Here is a 16,153-nt window from a genome sequence, read left to right as displayed (position 1 = left end):
GTAGATACCCTATAACCTGTGTTCAACAAAAGGTATATATAAGACTGTTCCTAGCAACACTATTAACAATGGGCTCAAATGAAAAACAACGAAAGATCCAACATCAGTGAAATGGATGAATAAATGGAGGTCTATTCCACGACGTACAACTCATGCAGTAACAGGTACCTCACGAACGTAACTTGAGTGAGAGAAGTCAAACACAATGGCAAAACCTAACTGATGTTTGGCCTTGGGAAAGAGGACCAGAATCGGTTCTGGCCAAGGACACGAGGTGCTTCTGCAGTGCGCCCTTTACTCACCTGGGTGGACCTGACACGGGCATGTTTGCTGTGTGGAAATTCATCCATCTGTGTACTGATGTTTGCTTTACTTTTCTGCACATATTCATAAATCAGTTTAGAAAGTTTATTTTAAGAAAGCATGGCACTGCCTATTTCTTTGGGGACGTCACTCCCCATTTTGGAGCCCCAGTTCTCTGCTGTCGGATGAAGCACAGATGGGACAAGATGGTCTATGGGAAAGGTAATCAATCGTCAAGCATACTTGTAAAAAATGTTGCCATGTGTAGTTTACAGGGTATGTACTCAATAACTGTGAAATTAAAATTCAGCCTAAGGGAACTACCTCTTATTATGTGCCAGGCTTAATGTGCTTTATTTTGAGTTATTTTAACAACTCAGTGATCTTAAGTTTGCATCTGAGAAAACGGGAGGCTCAGAGAGGGAAGGTGGCCTGCCCAAATAACCCAGCTGGTCAGCGCTGAACCCGGATGGGCTTCAGGCCCATGTTCTGTGTGTGTGTGTGTGTGTGGGGGGGGGGTCTCCCGAGGACCATGGCCCAGCGCCAACACATGCTAGACCAGGGTCTCACTGGAGCCCTCTGCAGCAAAGGTGGTGTCGCCCCTCCACCCTCAGGCCCCCAACTGCATCTGGGTGACACTCCATCCAGATTGGTCAAGTTCAGGGTCAGCTCCCCACTTTTAAATCTTGCCCACTTTAAACCACAGAGAGGGGTGACCCGGTGCCCTGGGCCCCTTCCTCCACCCTCTTCTGGATTCAGCTCATTTCCTCAGAGGGCTCTCTCCTCTGGTCTGCCCATCACCCCAAGCAAGCTGGTCCCCAAACTCTTAACACCACTTTCCAGATGAGTGGTCCATGCCTCACTCCCAACCAAGTGACTGTCCAGGTCTCCCTGCCTTCTAGCTTCGCTGGGTCTCCCCTCGCCCTGCAGTTGGTCTCCCCCAGATGCCCCTCTTCCCTTCGCCCACTGAGAGACCAGGCTCCCAGCCTCTCATGGCCCTACCGCTTCCCCACCCCCATCCTCCCGCACTGGCAGCCCCCGCTCCAGCCCCCGCTCCGGCTCCCCAGCTGGAATCCCTCACGGTAGTCCCCCTCCAGCACCTCCACAGTGGTCCAGCCCCAGCCCCCTCGCCCCCACAGCAGTCTCTCCCCTCAGCTGCCCCCCAACAGTGGTCGGGTCCTCAGTCAGCCCTCCCCAGCCCTCCCCTCCACAATGGTCCAGTCCAGCTCCTCAACTACTTACCTCTGCCCCCCACCACACACAGTGGTCCTACCCCTCAGCTACCCTCCACCCACACACACCTAGGTCCCTCCCCCTGGCTCCTCTCCCTCCACACCCACAGTGGTCCAGCTCCAGTGGCCCCGCCCCCGCGCCCTGGTTCTTTCCCTCGGCTCCGCCCCTCGGCCCCCCACACCCACAGTGGTCCAGCCGCAGCCCCGCCCCTGCGCTGTAGTCCGCCCCTCGGCTCCCCCCCATACCCACAGTGGTCCAGCCCCAGTCGCCCCGCCCCCAACCAAACCGTGGTCCTCCCCATCGGTCCCCCCACACCCACAGTGGTCCAGCCGCAGCCCCGCCCCCGCGCCTTGGTCCGCCCCTCGGCTCCTCCCCCTCGCTCCCCCGCAGTGGTTCAGCCGCAGCCCCGCCCCCGCGCCGTGGTCCGCACCTCGGCTCCCCCACACACACCCACAGTGGTCCAGCCCCAGTCGCCCCGCCCCCAAACCGTGATCCTCCCCCTGGGCTCCCCGCCCAGTGGTCCAGCCGCAGCCCCGCCCCCGCGCCGTGGTCCGCCCCTCGGCTCCCCCACACACACCCACAGTGGTCCAGCCCCAGTCGCCCCGCCCCCAAACCGTGCTCCTCCCCCTGGGCTCCCCGCCCAGTGGTCCAGCCGCAGCCCCGCCCCCGCGCCGTGGTCCGCCCCTCTGTCCCCCCTCCCGTCGGCCGCGGGCGGGTGGCTGAGGGCGCTCGCGGCGGTTGCGGACCGAAGGCTGCGATGGCCGCGGCCCGCGGGAAGCAGGAGCGGGACCCGGCGCGCTTCGTCTACGTGACCCGCTTCGGCTCGCACCAGTGTGGCGGCGTCTTGCAGCTGGGTGGCCGCCGGGCTGAGGGCCGAGGGAGCCCCGGGCTCCAGGCTGGCGGCGGCCAGGAGGGGCCGCGGGGAGAGGCGGCCGGGGCCCCGGGCGGCGGGGAGCTGCCCCCCGGCTCTGGGCCCGGGATCCGCGCGGCCTCCTCAGCGGCGCGGGCGTCGAGCGCACGGAGCGGCGGGCGGTCGGCGGCGCGTGCAGGTGGCGCGAAGGGGACGGGCGGGCGGGGCGGGCGGGTCAGGCCGCTTCTCGTCCCCCTCGTCCGCCTCGGCAGCCGCCCTGTGGGCGTCGGAGTCCCAGGGCCGTGAGCCCCTCAGCCCTCCCGCCCCGCGGGCCCCCTGCTGGCGGGCCCCCCAGTCCGTCGGGGCCAGGCTCCCCCGTCCGCGGGCTGTCCTGCGCTTCGGGTTGCGGGGGGAAGGACGCCCCAGTGCGCGGGGCAGTCTAAGGAGGGCAGCCAGAGGTCTGCCTGTGAGCTGCAGCCCGGAGTCCCGGGCGAGGGGCCCTTGCATGCTCACGGGGCTCCCGCTGGGCTTCGCTGGGGGGGGGGGGAGAACTGACGTCTTGCAGAGCTGGGGTCACTTCCTCTCTCAGACCCGCTGCCTTTGCGTGTGTTCAGTCCGCGTTCCTGACTTTCGGGAACAGTTCATGTTTAAAGCATTTCCTTCTGTAGTTTTGTCCAACTTATTTCTAGGTGTTTGATCTTTTCTGCTGTTGTGAATGGGGTTTCCTCTTCCATACTGTCCTCTTAAAAAGATTTTTTTGTCTTTATTGATTTTAGAGAGGAAGGGAGAGGGAGAGAGAGAGAGAAACATGGATGAGAGAGAAATGGACTGGCCGCCTCCTGCACGCCCCCCACTGGGGATCGGGCCACAGCCTGGGCACGTGCCCTGACCTGGAATCCGCCGGTGACCTCTGGGTGCAGGGTCCACGCTCAGCCACTGAGCCACACCGGCCGGGCTCATAATGTCCTCTTTAGTGTTTATCATTTGTGCATATGATGCCTCTTGATCTTAAAAAAAAAAAAATCAGCTTTATTTAGGATTAATTTACATACATTCTGAGGAGGTTTGATAAAGTCACTCTAGTACCACTCAAGATACAGAGCATTTCCATCACCTCAAAAAGCCCCGCCTGTCTTCTGAGGGCTCACCCCTCCACCTGTGCTTTTTGGTTTACATAGCTTTGTTGAGATGTAATCCACAGTCCATTCAACTCACCCACTTAAAGTGCTCAATGCATTGTTGTTTTTTACAGAGTTGTGTCACCATCACCACAATCAATTTGGGAACATTATTATTACCCCTCAAAGAAACCCTGTGGCCATTAGTACTCACAATTCCTGCTCATTGTCCTCCCCTACCCCATCCCTGAGCCGTAAGCAAGCACTGATAGTCATGATTTTCCAGGTATACTATTATTTATAAACAGAGATAATCTTACTCAATTTTTTTTTCTTTATTGATTTTAGAGAGAGAGGAAAGGAAAGGGAGAGAGAAACATCAATGAGAGAGAACATTGATTGGCCCGCCTCCTGCATGCCCCTTATTGGGGATCGGGCCCACAACCTGGGCATGTGCCCTGACCAGAAATCAAACCGGCGACCTCTTGGTGCATGGGTCAACGCTCAACCACTGAGCCACACTGGCCAGGAGAGATAATTTTATATTTTTAACCCATACTTGTGCTTGCAGTAGATTTGTTTTGCATAGACTAACACCTCGAGTAAAGGGTTGATGAATAGTGATGGAGACTGTGGGCATTCTTGCCTTTTTCGTGATCTTAGGGGAAATGCCTCTAGTGTTCACCATTAAATAAGGTACTGGCTTTAGGACTAAGGCATGTACATTTAAAATATTAAAAGGAATGCCTCAATTTTTATTTTCTTCAGTGTTTTCATTATGGCCAAGGAGGTGAGTTTTGTTAGAGGCTTTCTCAGATTTATGGAGATAGATATTTTCCCCCTAGATGTATTAATATGGCATATGGTGTAAATGGATTTCCTAATATTGAACCAACCTTGCATTCCTGAAATGAATCCTACTTGATTATGATGCATTATTTCATGAAGTAGTGTTGAGTTCTGCTAATAATTTGATTAGAATTTTTTCAATGGTATCTGTGAGAGACAGTGAGCTGTAGTTTTTGTTTTTTCTTTTTCCTATTTGGTTTAGGTATCAGAGTTATACTTCATAAAATAAACTAGTAACTTTTCATTCCTTTTCAATTATCTGGAATAATTTAAAGAACATTAGGACTATCTGATGTTTGAAAGTTTGGTAGAATTCTTCTGGGAAACCATCTGGGTCTAGTACTTTTTGTGGGATAATTCTGTCATAACTTTCTCTATATCTCCTATGAAAATTCTTTACATTTTCTAACTCTAATAGGTAAATTTTGGTAATCTGTATTTCCCTAGGAAATTTTCCATTTCATCTAGGTTTCCAACTTTACTTGCATTGTAGTAGTTTACTTGCATACTCTTCAAAGTAGTCTTATGGTTTAAAATTTCTTGTGTTTTCATGGTTATTTCCCCTTTGTCATTTTTTCTGTATGTATGTGCTTTCTGCCTTTTTCATGAACAAGTTAGCCAGTGTTTTGTCTGTTTTATTAATTTTAAAAAACCCAGGATTTGGATTTCTTAATGAGTCATTTTGGTAAGCCTCTTCCTCATTAATAAATAAAGATTAATAATAAAGATAAAACTATTATTTTCTTACATGTGCTTTCTTTTTAGTTTACTACCTACTTTTTATACTTTTTTGAGCAGGATATTTCATTTATTTTTATTTTTCCTATTTATTGATAAAATATCTTAGTGCAGTGAATTTTCTTCTATTCATTATTTTAAATACCTTAAATTCTAATATGTAGTGTTTTTATTGTCACTATTTTTTTAAATTCTGTCATTTCAGTTTGTATTACCTCTCTCTCCCTAGAGTTGCTTAATAGATTTAAAATTTTTTTTATTTCCAGGGTTTTTCTGTTTTTGTTTTTATTGGTAAACTCTTGTGTTATTGCATTGTTATCAGAGAGCATTGTTTGTAACATTTCCACTTTATGCATGCTACTGGTGTTTCCTTTGTGACCTAATTTATGATCCTTCCTTTTTGCTTTTTCTCCCCCAGAAGCCATGCAATTGAAAGACTGTCTCTTTAAATCTTCCTGGCGTCTTTAAACTGAGTTGGTCACATTAAATTGCATGCTTGGTACTTTAAGTGGTGTCTAGCCCTTTAAGTCCCTTTCCTGTAGTCTGTGCTCTGATTTGCCTGGTTATGTGTTAGTATTTTCAGATGTAGGGTGGATTTAATCATTCTGTTGGTTGCTCCAGGTCTCCTGCAGGCAGGCGTCTTTCAAGTTCCCTCCTTCTCTCTCCTGCCTTGGAGACTGTCATTTTATAGTCATTGAAGATTTTTGAATGGTTGAGTGAAACTATCAGAGAGAGGTACACTTCTGGAAGATAAACTGTAAGCTCTTTGTAAGACACAGTGGAGTTTAGAAATCCAGGGGCAGGCAAATTCAGTAACTCTTCTAAATTTCAAACAAGCCAATAAATCAGGTTGGCCCTCTCTTCTCAAAGAACTTGGGAGATACCTTCATAATTTATATGTAGCAGAGGATAATGAATGCTATTGTGGAGGTACAAATGGATTCTTTGAAAGTGGTGAATAATTGGGAATGAGGGAAGCTTCGTGAGATTTACACATGGTCACACGGGCTGAGATAGGAGGGAACCACAGATGAAAAAACATGTGGACAAAGGCCAAGTGTGGATCGCAATGGCGAGTGATTGGGGAAGAACTATTATGTATATACACTCATACATATATATTTGTTAATACTCACCCAAGGATATTTTTCCATTAATTTTTAGAGTGGAAGGGAGGGAGGGAGGGAGGGAGGGAGAGAGAGAGAGAGAGAGAGAGAGAGAGAGAGAGAGAGAGAGAGAGAAACATTGATGTGAGAGAGATACATCGATTGGGTGCCTCCTGCACGACCCTGACCAGGGCCGAGGATGAACCTGCAACCCAGGTACATGCCCTTGACCAAGAATCAAACCCAAGACTCTTCAGTCCACAGGCTGATGCAAAACCAGCCCAGGCTATAATATATTTTGACAGGGTCAGAATATGTAGAAAGTGACAACTAGAGAAAGAATTGAAACATAAGTCGGATCAAAGTCTATGGTATATATGGGAGCAGGCTCAGTGAGGTACCAAATGGAAGAAACAATTCTTTTTTCTTTTTCCCATTTTCTCTACTACTCCTTGACATATTTTGGATCCTCCCCATCTAATTACATATAGACTGGATGGCTCCTATCTTGAGCTCAAGGAGTGTATGTCTCGGTTAGGTAAGACTTGCAAACAGAACATGTGGGAATGATGCAAGTATAGCATTCCAAAGGCCACAGCATTTGCTCGGAAGGAGAAGTATGTGTATGTGAAGAGCAGAGCTTCCCAAACTGGAGTTATTTTCCTACACCATATACTCATCTCATCTGTACTGTCATTTACCTAATGTATCGATTTAAATAGGTACATCTCCCTCTTAGCTAAATCCCTTTTTAGAACACGTTATATCATTACCTCTGCGGAAAACCTGTACCATTTGCCATAAATAGAAGTTCATTTAAAACAATCTAATAAAGGTGATACAGTGTTGAATTGCAGCCCGATTGGTTGTCTGCTGAAGGTTGTCTGTGGTCATAAAGAGCCATGAGCAAGTCTTAGAGAAGCCTTTTTAAAAAAACGTCCAACAGTACACGTATGGACATTATTTAGTAAGTTATTATACATTAGTGGCATGAAATGTCAAGCAGCTGTTACAAATTATGATGACTGATAGGAAATTTTTTATAACATGAAGTAAAAAGATACAAAATTATATCTAAACTGTAATGAGAACCATGCAAAATGGGGTGTGTATAGTGAAACTATGGGAAGGTGACAGAGGAGACATGATTTGAGTGGCGTAGGTGAACCATGATTAATTTTTGTATTTGACTTTTGTGTTACAATGTTTGTTCAGTAATATTAATATTTTTGAGAAGAAAAATTTAGCACCTGCCTATTCAAAACCCAGTGGCAATCACAGTCTTATTCACGTAGCCATTTGCATGTTGAATGTTGGCTCTCTCCTTCCTGTTTCTTTGCCTACGTGTCGGTCCAAGTCTCTTTGGCCAAGTTACTTAAACACCAAGAGCGTGAATTTTCTCATCTCTAAATAGGGGTATTAATACCTACTCAGAACCCTTTTGTGGTCCAGTTGCTCAGATCACAAAGCTCTTTACACACTGAAAATGAAGATCCAGTCAATCTCTCCTCGGTGCGGGCTTCCCTCCAACCTGACGCTCGTCCCCTTCTTTGCATCTTCGTTCTTTAACTTTATTTTTCTATGTTCAACTCAGTTCCCTTGCCTTCTCTTCCACCTCCTTATTTCCTTCCTTTTTGGAGGTCGGAATGGTTTCCTAGGTTCCCCCCACGGTGTGGGCAGGCTGCTGTCCTTTCTGGAGGCTCCGGGGGGAATTCCTGTCCTTGCCTTTTCCAGCTTCCGCTGCGCCTGCCTTCTGGGCTCGTGGGTGCTTCATCCACTGCACGGCCGCAGCACAGTGGAGACTCCTTCTTTCCCGACACTGACTGCCTCCCCTCCCCACCGCAGGACCCCGTGATCACATTGGTGACCTGGGCCCACCCAGAATATCCCGGATAATCCCTTATCTTAGAGTCAGCTGACTAGCAGGCACAAAGGTGACATAGTCACAGGCCAGGGGCCCTTCTTCTACCTACCCCACCGCCACTCCTCATGCTAAATCTAAGTGGACCTGCTAGTCACCCATCTCAGTGGGACCCAGCCCTGGGACCTCGGGCAAGGCATTGTCTCTTTGGAGCCGCAGTTTCTTTTCTGGCAATAGTGTTAAAGAAATATTCATGACAGTCTGAGGGAAGTCTTAATGACATACTAATTCCACACCTAGACTTTCTCCTTAATGTAATCAGAAGATTGGGAGAGAATGGGGGAGGGGGTGAGTTTCTCATGCGAGTGAATGTTCTTTAGCAATAGGTCTGTGCCCAACCCGGACTCAGAGCATGCTTCTCACAGTGTGCCGTTACAACGTGTTCTAATTTACTCAACAAATGGAATGGTTATTGTATATCTAGTACCTATGGCATTGGATGCTGGATCTCTAAAGAAGAATAAAACACACTCAAGTAAACGATGGGAGAAATCCTCTAAGGACTGAGCACAGGGTGCTTTGTGAGACCAGAGGCCTCTGGAAAGCTGAATATTGAATGTGCAGGAGGAAGCCGGGTGGAGAGGTGGTGAGGCAGAGAGGCGAGGAAGAGATGGGTGTGTCCCAGACAAAAGGAGAACAGTTATAAAGGCTTCCAGGGAACACATGCCCAGTGTTTTCCGATTTTGTCTTTGGATACACAGCCCTTAGGTTTTCTTCTAACAGTTAACACTTGGGAAGACAGCATAGCTCAGGGAGTAGTGAGGAAGCGTATTCACTCTGACGGACTTGTCTTAGTGTCTCCTATGTGTCGTGTGTGGACAGAAAGATGAACCAGCCACACAAGACCACGGCCTCTGGAAGGTCACAGCCTAGTGGAGGAAACACAATGTAAACACAAGATGTAAAAGGGCTAAGTGCTCTGTATGAGGTGTTCCTGGAGCCAGTGTTGTGCGCCTGACTGCGTGGTTGAGGGAAGGCTTCAGGGAGGAGGTGACGTAGGAGCTGAGTCTTGAAGAGCAGGTAGAAATTTGCCTGGGGTGTGTGTGTGTGTGTGTGTGTGTGTGTGTACACACGCACGCACACACAGTGTTCTAGCCATATAGAACAGCAAGTGCAAAGGCTGGGACGGGTAAGAAGAAGGCCTGTTTGGGGAACCACAGGTGTTTTGTGTAATTGGAAGCAAATGTACCTGAAGGTGAATGGAGAAGAGAGGAGATCGCAGAAGTACACTGGGGCGAGATGGGGTTCTGGTGCTTGCTTACTGTTGCTGACCTTTTAGGGGCTCACCTTTCAAATCAGCAAAGGAAGGACATTTTCTAGGCACTTCCAAGGTTACCTCTGGTTTTCTTTCTTTTTTGGTTTTCCCACCATTGTATTAGAGAATTGGTAGGCTGGTGTTACCTAGTGATCATAAATACACCAACAACTGTAAAAATCCCCAGAGAGGGCTCAAGGGACATTTATAATTCTAGGCTAGTGACGCCTTGAAAATGTGTGCTGACCTTGATGTTTTCCCTTCTTTCTCTTTTATAAATTAGGCTCAACCCAGAAGACTTTAGCTAAAAAGTTTGAGTTTCCTATACATTTCAACGAAGCTTCCAAAATAACGAAGAAAAAGCAAAAGGTATATTACTGAAAAGGGGAATGAGCAACATTTGAATTTTAGCTTAACCTCTCTAAATACAAATGGGTAAACATTCAAGAGAGTAAAAATAGTTTTATCTTTTGAAAAGTTTAATTTACTGAAATGAGAAAGTAGAAGTAATTTAGCAGAAATGAAACTTGGTTTGGAAATGTTCATTAACCATAAAGTACAGTCCTTATAGTGTTTGAAGGTACAAAACACATTTTAATCCAAATGTAACCCACTAGGAGATTTTTCCAAAGCATGAAAATATATGTTCCATAGACTATAACAAACTTGGATAGATCGTATAATACAACAAAAAAATGATGGGTTTCACGGAAAGAGCCACGTATCTGTTGGTGGCACGTTGCTCTGTGAAGACAAGGACGCATGTTCAGTGTCCAGCAGGAAAGCTGACAAGGACGGACCTTTAGTGCTGACCCTTCTTCACCTCCGGTCTGAATGTCATGGTAGCCTGCATGTTTTACACGTGAAGATTAGCTGCTCATCTTTGATTTCCACCATGTATTTTATACTCAGTTTAAAGAAATTGTTACTTGATAATGATGACACATAAAATTGTATTTTTGAGCTTAGTGTTTGAGTCATAACTCACATATATTATAAAATAGCATTCAAGGTGACTAACCCTTGCAGCAAATGTATTTTGAGTGAGTACCTAATCTTCGCACTATGAAATATTTCTTCCAAGAACCAATTCCTCTTAGATGAGGAGAAAAGAATAAAAGCCAATATTTACTTAAAACTATTGCATGCCAGACATGAGCACATGCTTTACAAATATTTTTCATTAATTCTTATATTCCAATGTATGAAGTTATTCCTCGATGGGGTTAAAACACTTGCTCAATGTCAAGCAACTGGTGAGTGGCAAAGCCAGAGTTTGAGCTGAGGTCAGTGTGTTTGCTTCCATCGTCCTCATTTTTCTATCTGGTACATTCATGTTCTCTAGTTATTCTGCTTTGGTATGTCCTAGTAGGAATGTTTCATATCTGAAATAAAATATAAGTCAAATTATGGCCCACTGGTTTAGACATAGGAATAGAAATTGATTATTTTATTATCTTTCAAAACAAAATTGAATGTGTTGGAACCGTTTAGGTAGAGCTTTGTAGACATGGCCTTCGAAAGGAAACTTCATCCAGGACAGTTCATTTAATACTACTGAGGAAATCTAGGGAGTTGGAAAAAGAATTCAGAGAATTCAGTCATCATGGGAAAACTATTACATTTACGTTTAAGTCTCTAAGTGCTAAGGTTGCTTTATCAGCATAATATCCATTGACACACAACACAGCTGAGTCGCTCCCAGGTTCCTCCATCAAGATGTATTACTGCTTTTCTCCTCAGCATGTCTTAACTCTGCTTAATTTTTTTAAGGTTTTAGTGTGGAAGAAAGTACACAAAATGATTTCTAGAATGCTCGAAGAAAATGAAAAATATAGACTTAGGCTGAAAGGTCAACAATTAATCTAGTGAAAGTAAGTTAAACTTTTTATTATTTTAAAGAACTGGCTTCTATAAGAGTTTAGTTCACTTGGGAGTCAGTAGGCCAGCACTTTCCCCGATTGTCGCATGCAGTGTACAGGACGGTAGAAATGAGCCTACTGTATAGCCAGTGTTCCTCATAATGAAAAGCATGGCTTGCCTGGCCAGGTGGCTCGGTTGGAGCGTCATCCCATACACCAGAAGTTTGCAGGTACAATTCCTGGTCAGGGCACTTGTCTAAGTTGTGGGTTCAGTCCCTGATCAGGGCATGTATAGGAGGCAATCGATTGATGTTTCTCTCTCACGTCGATGTTCCTCTCTTCCTTCCTCTCGCCCTAAATCAGTAAACATACCCTTGAGTACGGGGAAAAGGTACAACATCTACGTTAAAGCAGAGAGTAGAGCAGACCACGGGGGAGATGAGTGGAGTATTGCAGAAGGGGAATGTTGCCCGGAATTTACTGAGCAAAGGGAACACACTTGTCTGATAAATCTGACTTTTAATGATGACTTTTAATACAGATGACAAAACTCATCCATATTGATGAAGAAAAATATTTTAGCAGCAAATAAAATTTGATGTCACTTTATATAGTCACATGGATGCTGCCATCTAATGCGTTTAACAAAATCTGCCCTTGGGTTATGGCCTTGATGTCATCACTTCATTCCTGGAAAACATCTCATAAATTAAACCATGACCTAAAGCCGCATCAATACTGAGTTTGATGCTGTGGCCAGAGCAACATTAGATGTGATTCAGAATATTTATTAAAGTAATTGAAAGATCTGGATTCTCAACCAATTAAATTGGACATAAATCTCTGTGTATATAACTAAGAATGCCACACAAATTGGTAAATCATAATAGTTATTTTCTTTCCTTCACGTGCATGTCCGAATACACGTGGTACCATGCGGCATGCCTCTATGGGTTCTTAGTACGGTCACTTCATAACAGCTTCTATTTTGACAGTAAATCTTTAGATTTTGTGAAGAATATTTTCAAACAATAATAATCGAAACAGAATGCTGTTTTGTAAGCAATGTAATTCTAGAAACTCATTACTGTTTGTGTAATAGTGCATCGATAATAGCAGAAATTGTTTGCAATAATGACATATAAGCCAGTGTTCAGATTAGTGATACTTTTTTTACTTTTCCTATCCAGTTAAGGGGAATGAGCCTGGCCGGTGTGGCTCAGTGGTTGAGTGTTGACCCATGCAGCAAGAGGTCGCCGGTTTGATTCCTGGTCAGGGCGCATGCCCAGGTTCTGGGCTCAATCCCCAGTGCGGGGCGTGCAGGAGGAGGCCAGTTGATGTTCTCTCTCATCGATGTTTCTATCTTTCTCTCTCTCTTCCTTCCTCTCTCTCACTCTCTTTCCTTTTTCTCTCTCAATAAAGAAAAAATTTTTTTTTTTAAAAAAGAATGAGGCAGGAAGGGTGAGTAGAGGAAAAAGGAGTGAGTGGTTTCTTAGTGCAAAACACCGGGACCTTGTCCTGAGTTTTAATCCAGGTCCAGTCACTTTGACAAGCCGACTAGATCGTATCTAAGTGTGCTCTGGCCACAGCCTTGAACTTGTCAGGTCTCGTGCCTCGGCAAGAGGCCTTCTGTTAACCATCAGTCTCGTAAGGGTTACTTAGCAACTCAAAGTAATATGCTGTGTTTTTCAGAAATTACCTCTTATAAACAAAAGGTATCCTTGTAATTCATTATTTTGTATTACGATTTTAAACCAGATTACAAAAACTAATAATCATGTTTTTAAAATGTATTGTAACTTATTCCCTAACATGTATTTGTTCATGGGAAAACCATTCCTAGAGGCCAACTTGAATTTTCCTTATGTTTTATATTGTTTCTAGACTCAGACTACACAAGATGAATCTTCTAATCATCTTCTGGTAAGAATCTATTTTGATAGCAATGATAAAGTATAGACTTAAAAAAATTCCCCTTCATAGCCTGTCTTCTTCAACCTTTAGCGTGTAAGCATTGCTCATTCCAGCCAGTTTCCCTCCTGAGCCCCTTTGGCACACAGTCGGCACTCGTTAGTATCTGTTGACATTTAATACACTTTGTTGGAGCCCCGTCTGTGCGGTGCCATCCAGGCTCTCTCCATGGCCCGTGCCTTTTCTTTTTTCATGCATCTGCTCAGTTCTTTTTTCTTTTTGCACATGCTGCCGCATTTAATACATCATCTTGCTACTGCTCCTTCAAATTCTTCTTCATGTTCTGGTTCTCTTTCTGCCTTTCTGACCATATTTTCTGTGCATTTTTTATGTGTCCCTTTGCTGCCACCTAATAACAAATGCTGCCCCAGGAGTGACTGTTGGACCTGCTCCCTCTCTACTTATTTATTCTGAGAGAACTCACCCATCTTCATAGCTGCAGTTACTCTTTCTGGCTGTGTGACCCTTAACTCTCTCTTCTGCCCTGACCTCTGGTCATGTACCTCTGAGTTTCTGTAGGCTGTTCTGCAGGTACTTTTCAAGTTCACACGGTTAAAACTGAGCATATCATCTTCCCCCTTTCTTTTGAATTGTGCCCTGGTTTACTAATCACCTGGGCTCATTAAATTCTTCAGGAGAGATTATATCCAGTTTGGTTGAGTTTGGAAAATATTAGAAAAGGTAAGTAAGCTGGGCCTTGGAAAAGAGAAAATAGACTTTTATAAATGGGACTGTGGGGGAGGGGAGTATATTTTAGCCACGGGCATGATCAGGTACATGCCAGGCCAGAAAATGTCTAGGGTGTCATAGTGAGGAGGGGTACACAGTCCACTGAGACTGTATTTCACAGGCTCTCGTGGGAACACTGGGCCAAGGATTTGTAGTCTGTTCAATAGGCATGAACAAACATGGAACATTGTCTTAACCTTTCATTCTAAATTATTTCAAGTGTACAGAAAAGTTGCAAAAATAATACAAAGAACTCCAGAATAACCTTAACCTTGCTTGACCGATTTTTAACATCTTGCCACATTTCCTTGTCATTCTCATACTTTCTTTCTCTGTCTGTGCGTGTGTAGAAAGTATTACCCTTAATATGTTAGTGTGTATATATATCCAAGGAACAAGGGTATCTGTGATATCACCACACTAGTTATCAAATTCAGGGTATTTAACATGGACATAAAACTGTATAAGCCACTGTCTGTATTCCAGTTTTTTCCAGTCGTCCCAATAATGTCTTTAGTGACTTTTTTGCTGGTACCAGGTTAGTCCAGGATCATATATTGCATCTAATTGTCATGTCTCTTTAGTTTTCTTTATACTTAGTTCTTCAGCCTTTCTTTGTCTTTCATGATATTGTCATTTTTGAAGAGTACAGGCCAGTTATTTTACAGATGATCCCTCTGGACTTGTTGATACTGTCTCATTATTTTATTCATATTTTGCATTTTGGGCTGAAAATATTATATAAGCTTCCTTCTTAGAGTATCATATACACACACACACACACACACACACACACATATACATATGTGTGTGTGTGTGTATAGAGAGAGACTATGTTTCCTTCTGTGATTAGGTTTTATGGAAAGATAATTAGACCATGCACATGTCTGGGACATCATCTGGATGGAACGTTTTAGAGCAGTGGGTTGATCAGATCCCTGCATTTTAGAAGCAATCTGATGTCATTTTGTGGAAACATTTGGAACAGAGACAAGGCAGGAGGCGGAAAGGAAACCTGGCGTTGTACTGTGGTCCGAGCGAGAGGAGAAGTGCACCTAGTACGATGGCATTAGATGGAGGGACAAGAAAGGCTAGTGAGTGCTGAGCACAGGCAGATAAATGGAGGAGTCACTGAAAGAGCCGGTTTTGTGAAGCTGCTGAAACTTAGGTGACGGCTGGGTGCTCCGGGGGGGGGGGGACCCCAAGCAAGCGCACGCAGTGTCGCATTGGACCAGTGTGGTCTCTATGCTGCACGGAGGCCTGGGGTCTAGCAGGCGGTGCAGGCCTTGGTGTGAGGACGCAGGGAGGGGACTGAGAACAGAACATCGGACCGTGTTTAGGAGGAAGAGGACACTCAGTTTCAAAGGGGGCTTCTGGGGTTAAATCAGGAGTACCGAGGGGCGGTGGAGCTGAGGGGGACAAATGAAGCTTGAAGGAGACCAGGGAATTGGCAGTTCAAAGGTGGGTAATGGCCCTGTTCAGTGAGAGTGTTGGGGCACAGAAATATGACAGCTAGGGACATTTTAGAGGTTTCAGTACCTAGACGTAAAGAAGTTCCAAAGTGATGACCATGTCCAAGCAATGTCCTTGTGAGTGGCGAAGTGGCCTGGAGAGAAAGGCCCATGATTAGTGTTTTTGTGACCAGTTCCTGGAAATGGGCTGTTGGAGTCACCAATATTATTGGCAGGCACTAGAGTGGAGAAGAAAAAGACGAGTTAACATCAGGTCCATCAGAAGCTTTTCATGATCAACTAGAGAACATAAAAGTTATCAAAACAGGAAACAGAGGGAGTGGCTAACTGTTGCTTTACAGTCTTAGAAATGTTAAAAAATTTTCAGTGACAGCTGACTATGACATTTTGTATTAATAAGATTCAATTTTGTCATCTTTTATTTAGGATATTTACCGAGAAGATTACGAAGAGTTTAAAGATAGAACTTTAAATGGAATCATAATTATTTGTTAATTTTGGTGTTTTTTATTGGAATTGGGACTTACATAGTTGAAAAGAAAAACTACCTTCTTTATAAATTAATGGTATGTCTTTGCAAGTTAACATTATTCAGTAAATGTTGTCATATAAGTATTATTTTCAGAATTAATACTTATCCATATTCTTTCAAGTTAAATTTACACATGACATTTAAATTAGCATATTAAAACAATTGCATACATTTAGAATTGCCAACCTTTTATTAATGAGGTTGCAACTGTGGC

General features: G+C 44.8%; 1 protein-coding gene across 1 annotated transcript; it reads left to right on the top strand.

Annotated features, from left to right (window-relative positions):
• The first annotated feature begins 2,293 nt into the window (after window positions 1–2,293).
• Window positions 2,294–15,930, top strand: CUNH5orf47 (chromosome unknown C5orf47 homolog). Its single transcript, XM_036241577.1, has 5 exons — window positions 2,294–2,585; window positions 9,657–9,742; window positions 11,147–11,247; window positions 13,120–13,158; window positions 15,834–15,930. The coding sequence occupies exons 1-3, from the start codon at window positions 2,294–2,296 to the stop codon at window positions 11,240–11,242; spliced, it is 474 nt and encodes a 157-aa protein (XP_036097470.1). The 3' UTR covers window positions 11,243–11,247; window positions 13,120–13,158; window positions 15,834–15,930.
• Window positions 15,931–16,153: the final 223 nt, after the last annotated feature.

The sequence above is a fragment of the Molossus molossus genome, unplaced genomic scaffold, assembly GCF_014108415.1.
Source record: "Molossus molossus isolate mMolMol1 unplaced genomic scaffold, mMolMol1.p scaffold_m16_p_4, whole genome shotgun sequence".
NCBI classification, from domain to species: Eukaryota; Metazoa; Chordata; class Mammalia; order Chiroptera; family Molossidae; genus Molossus; species Molossus molossus.
Note: the sequence above shows the minus strand (reverse complement) of the source record. Positions and strands in the feature narration are given on the sequence as shown.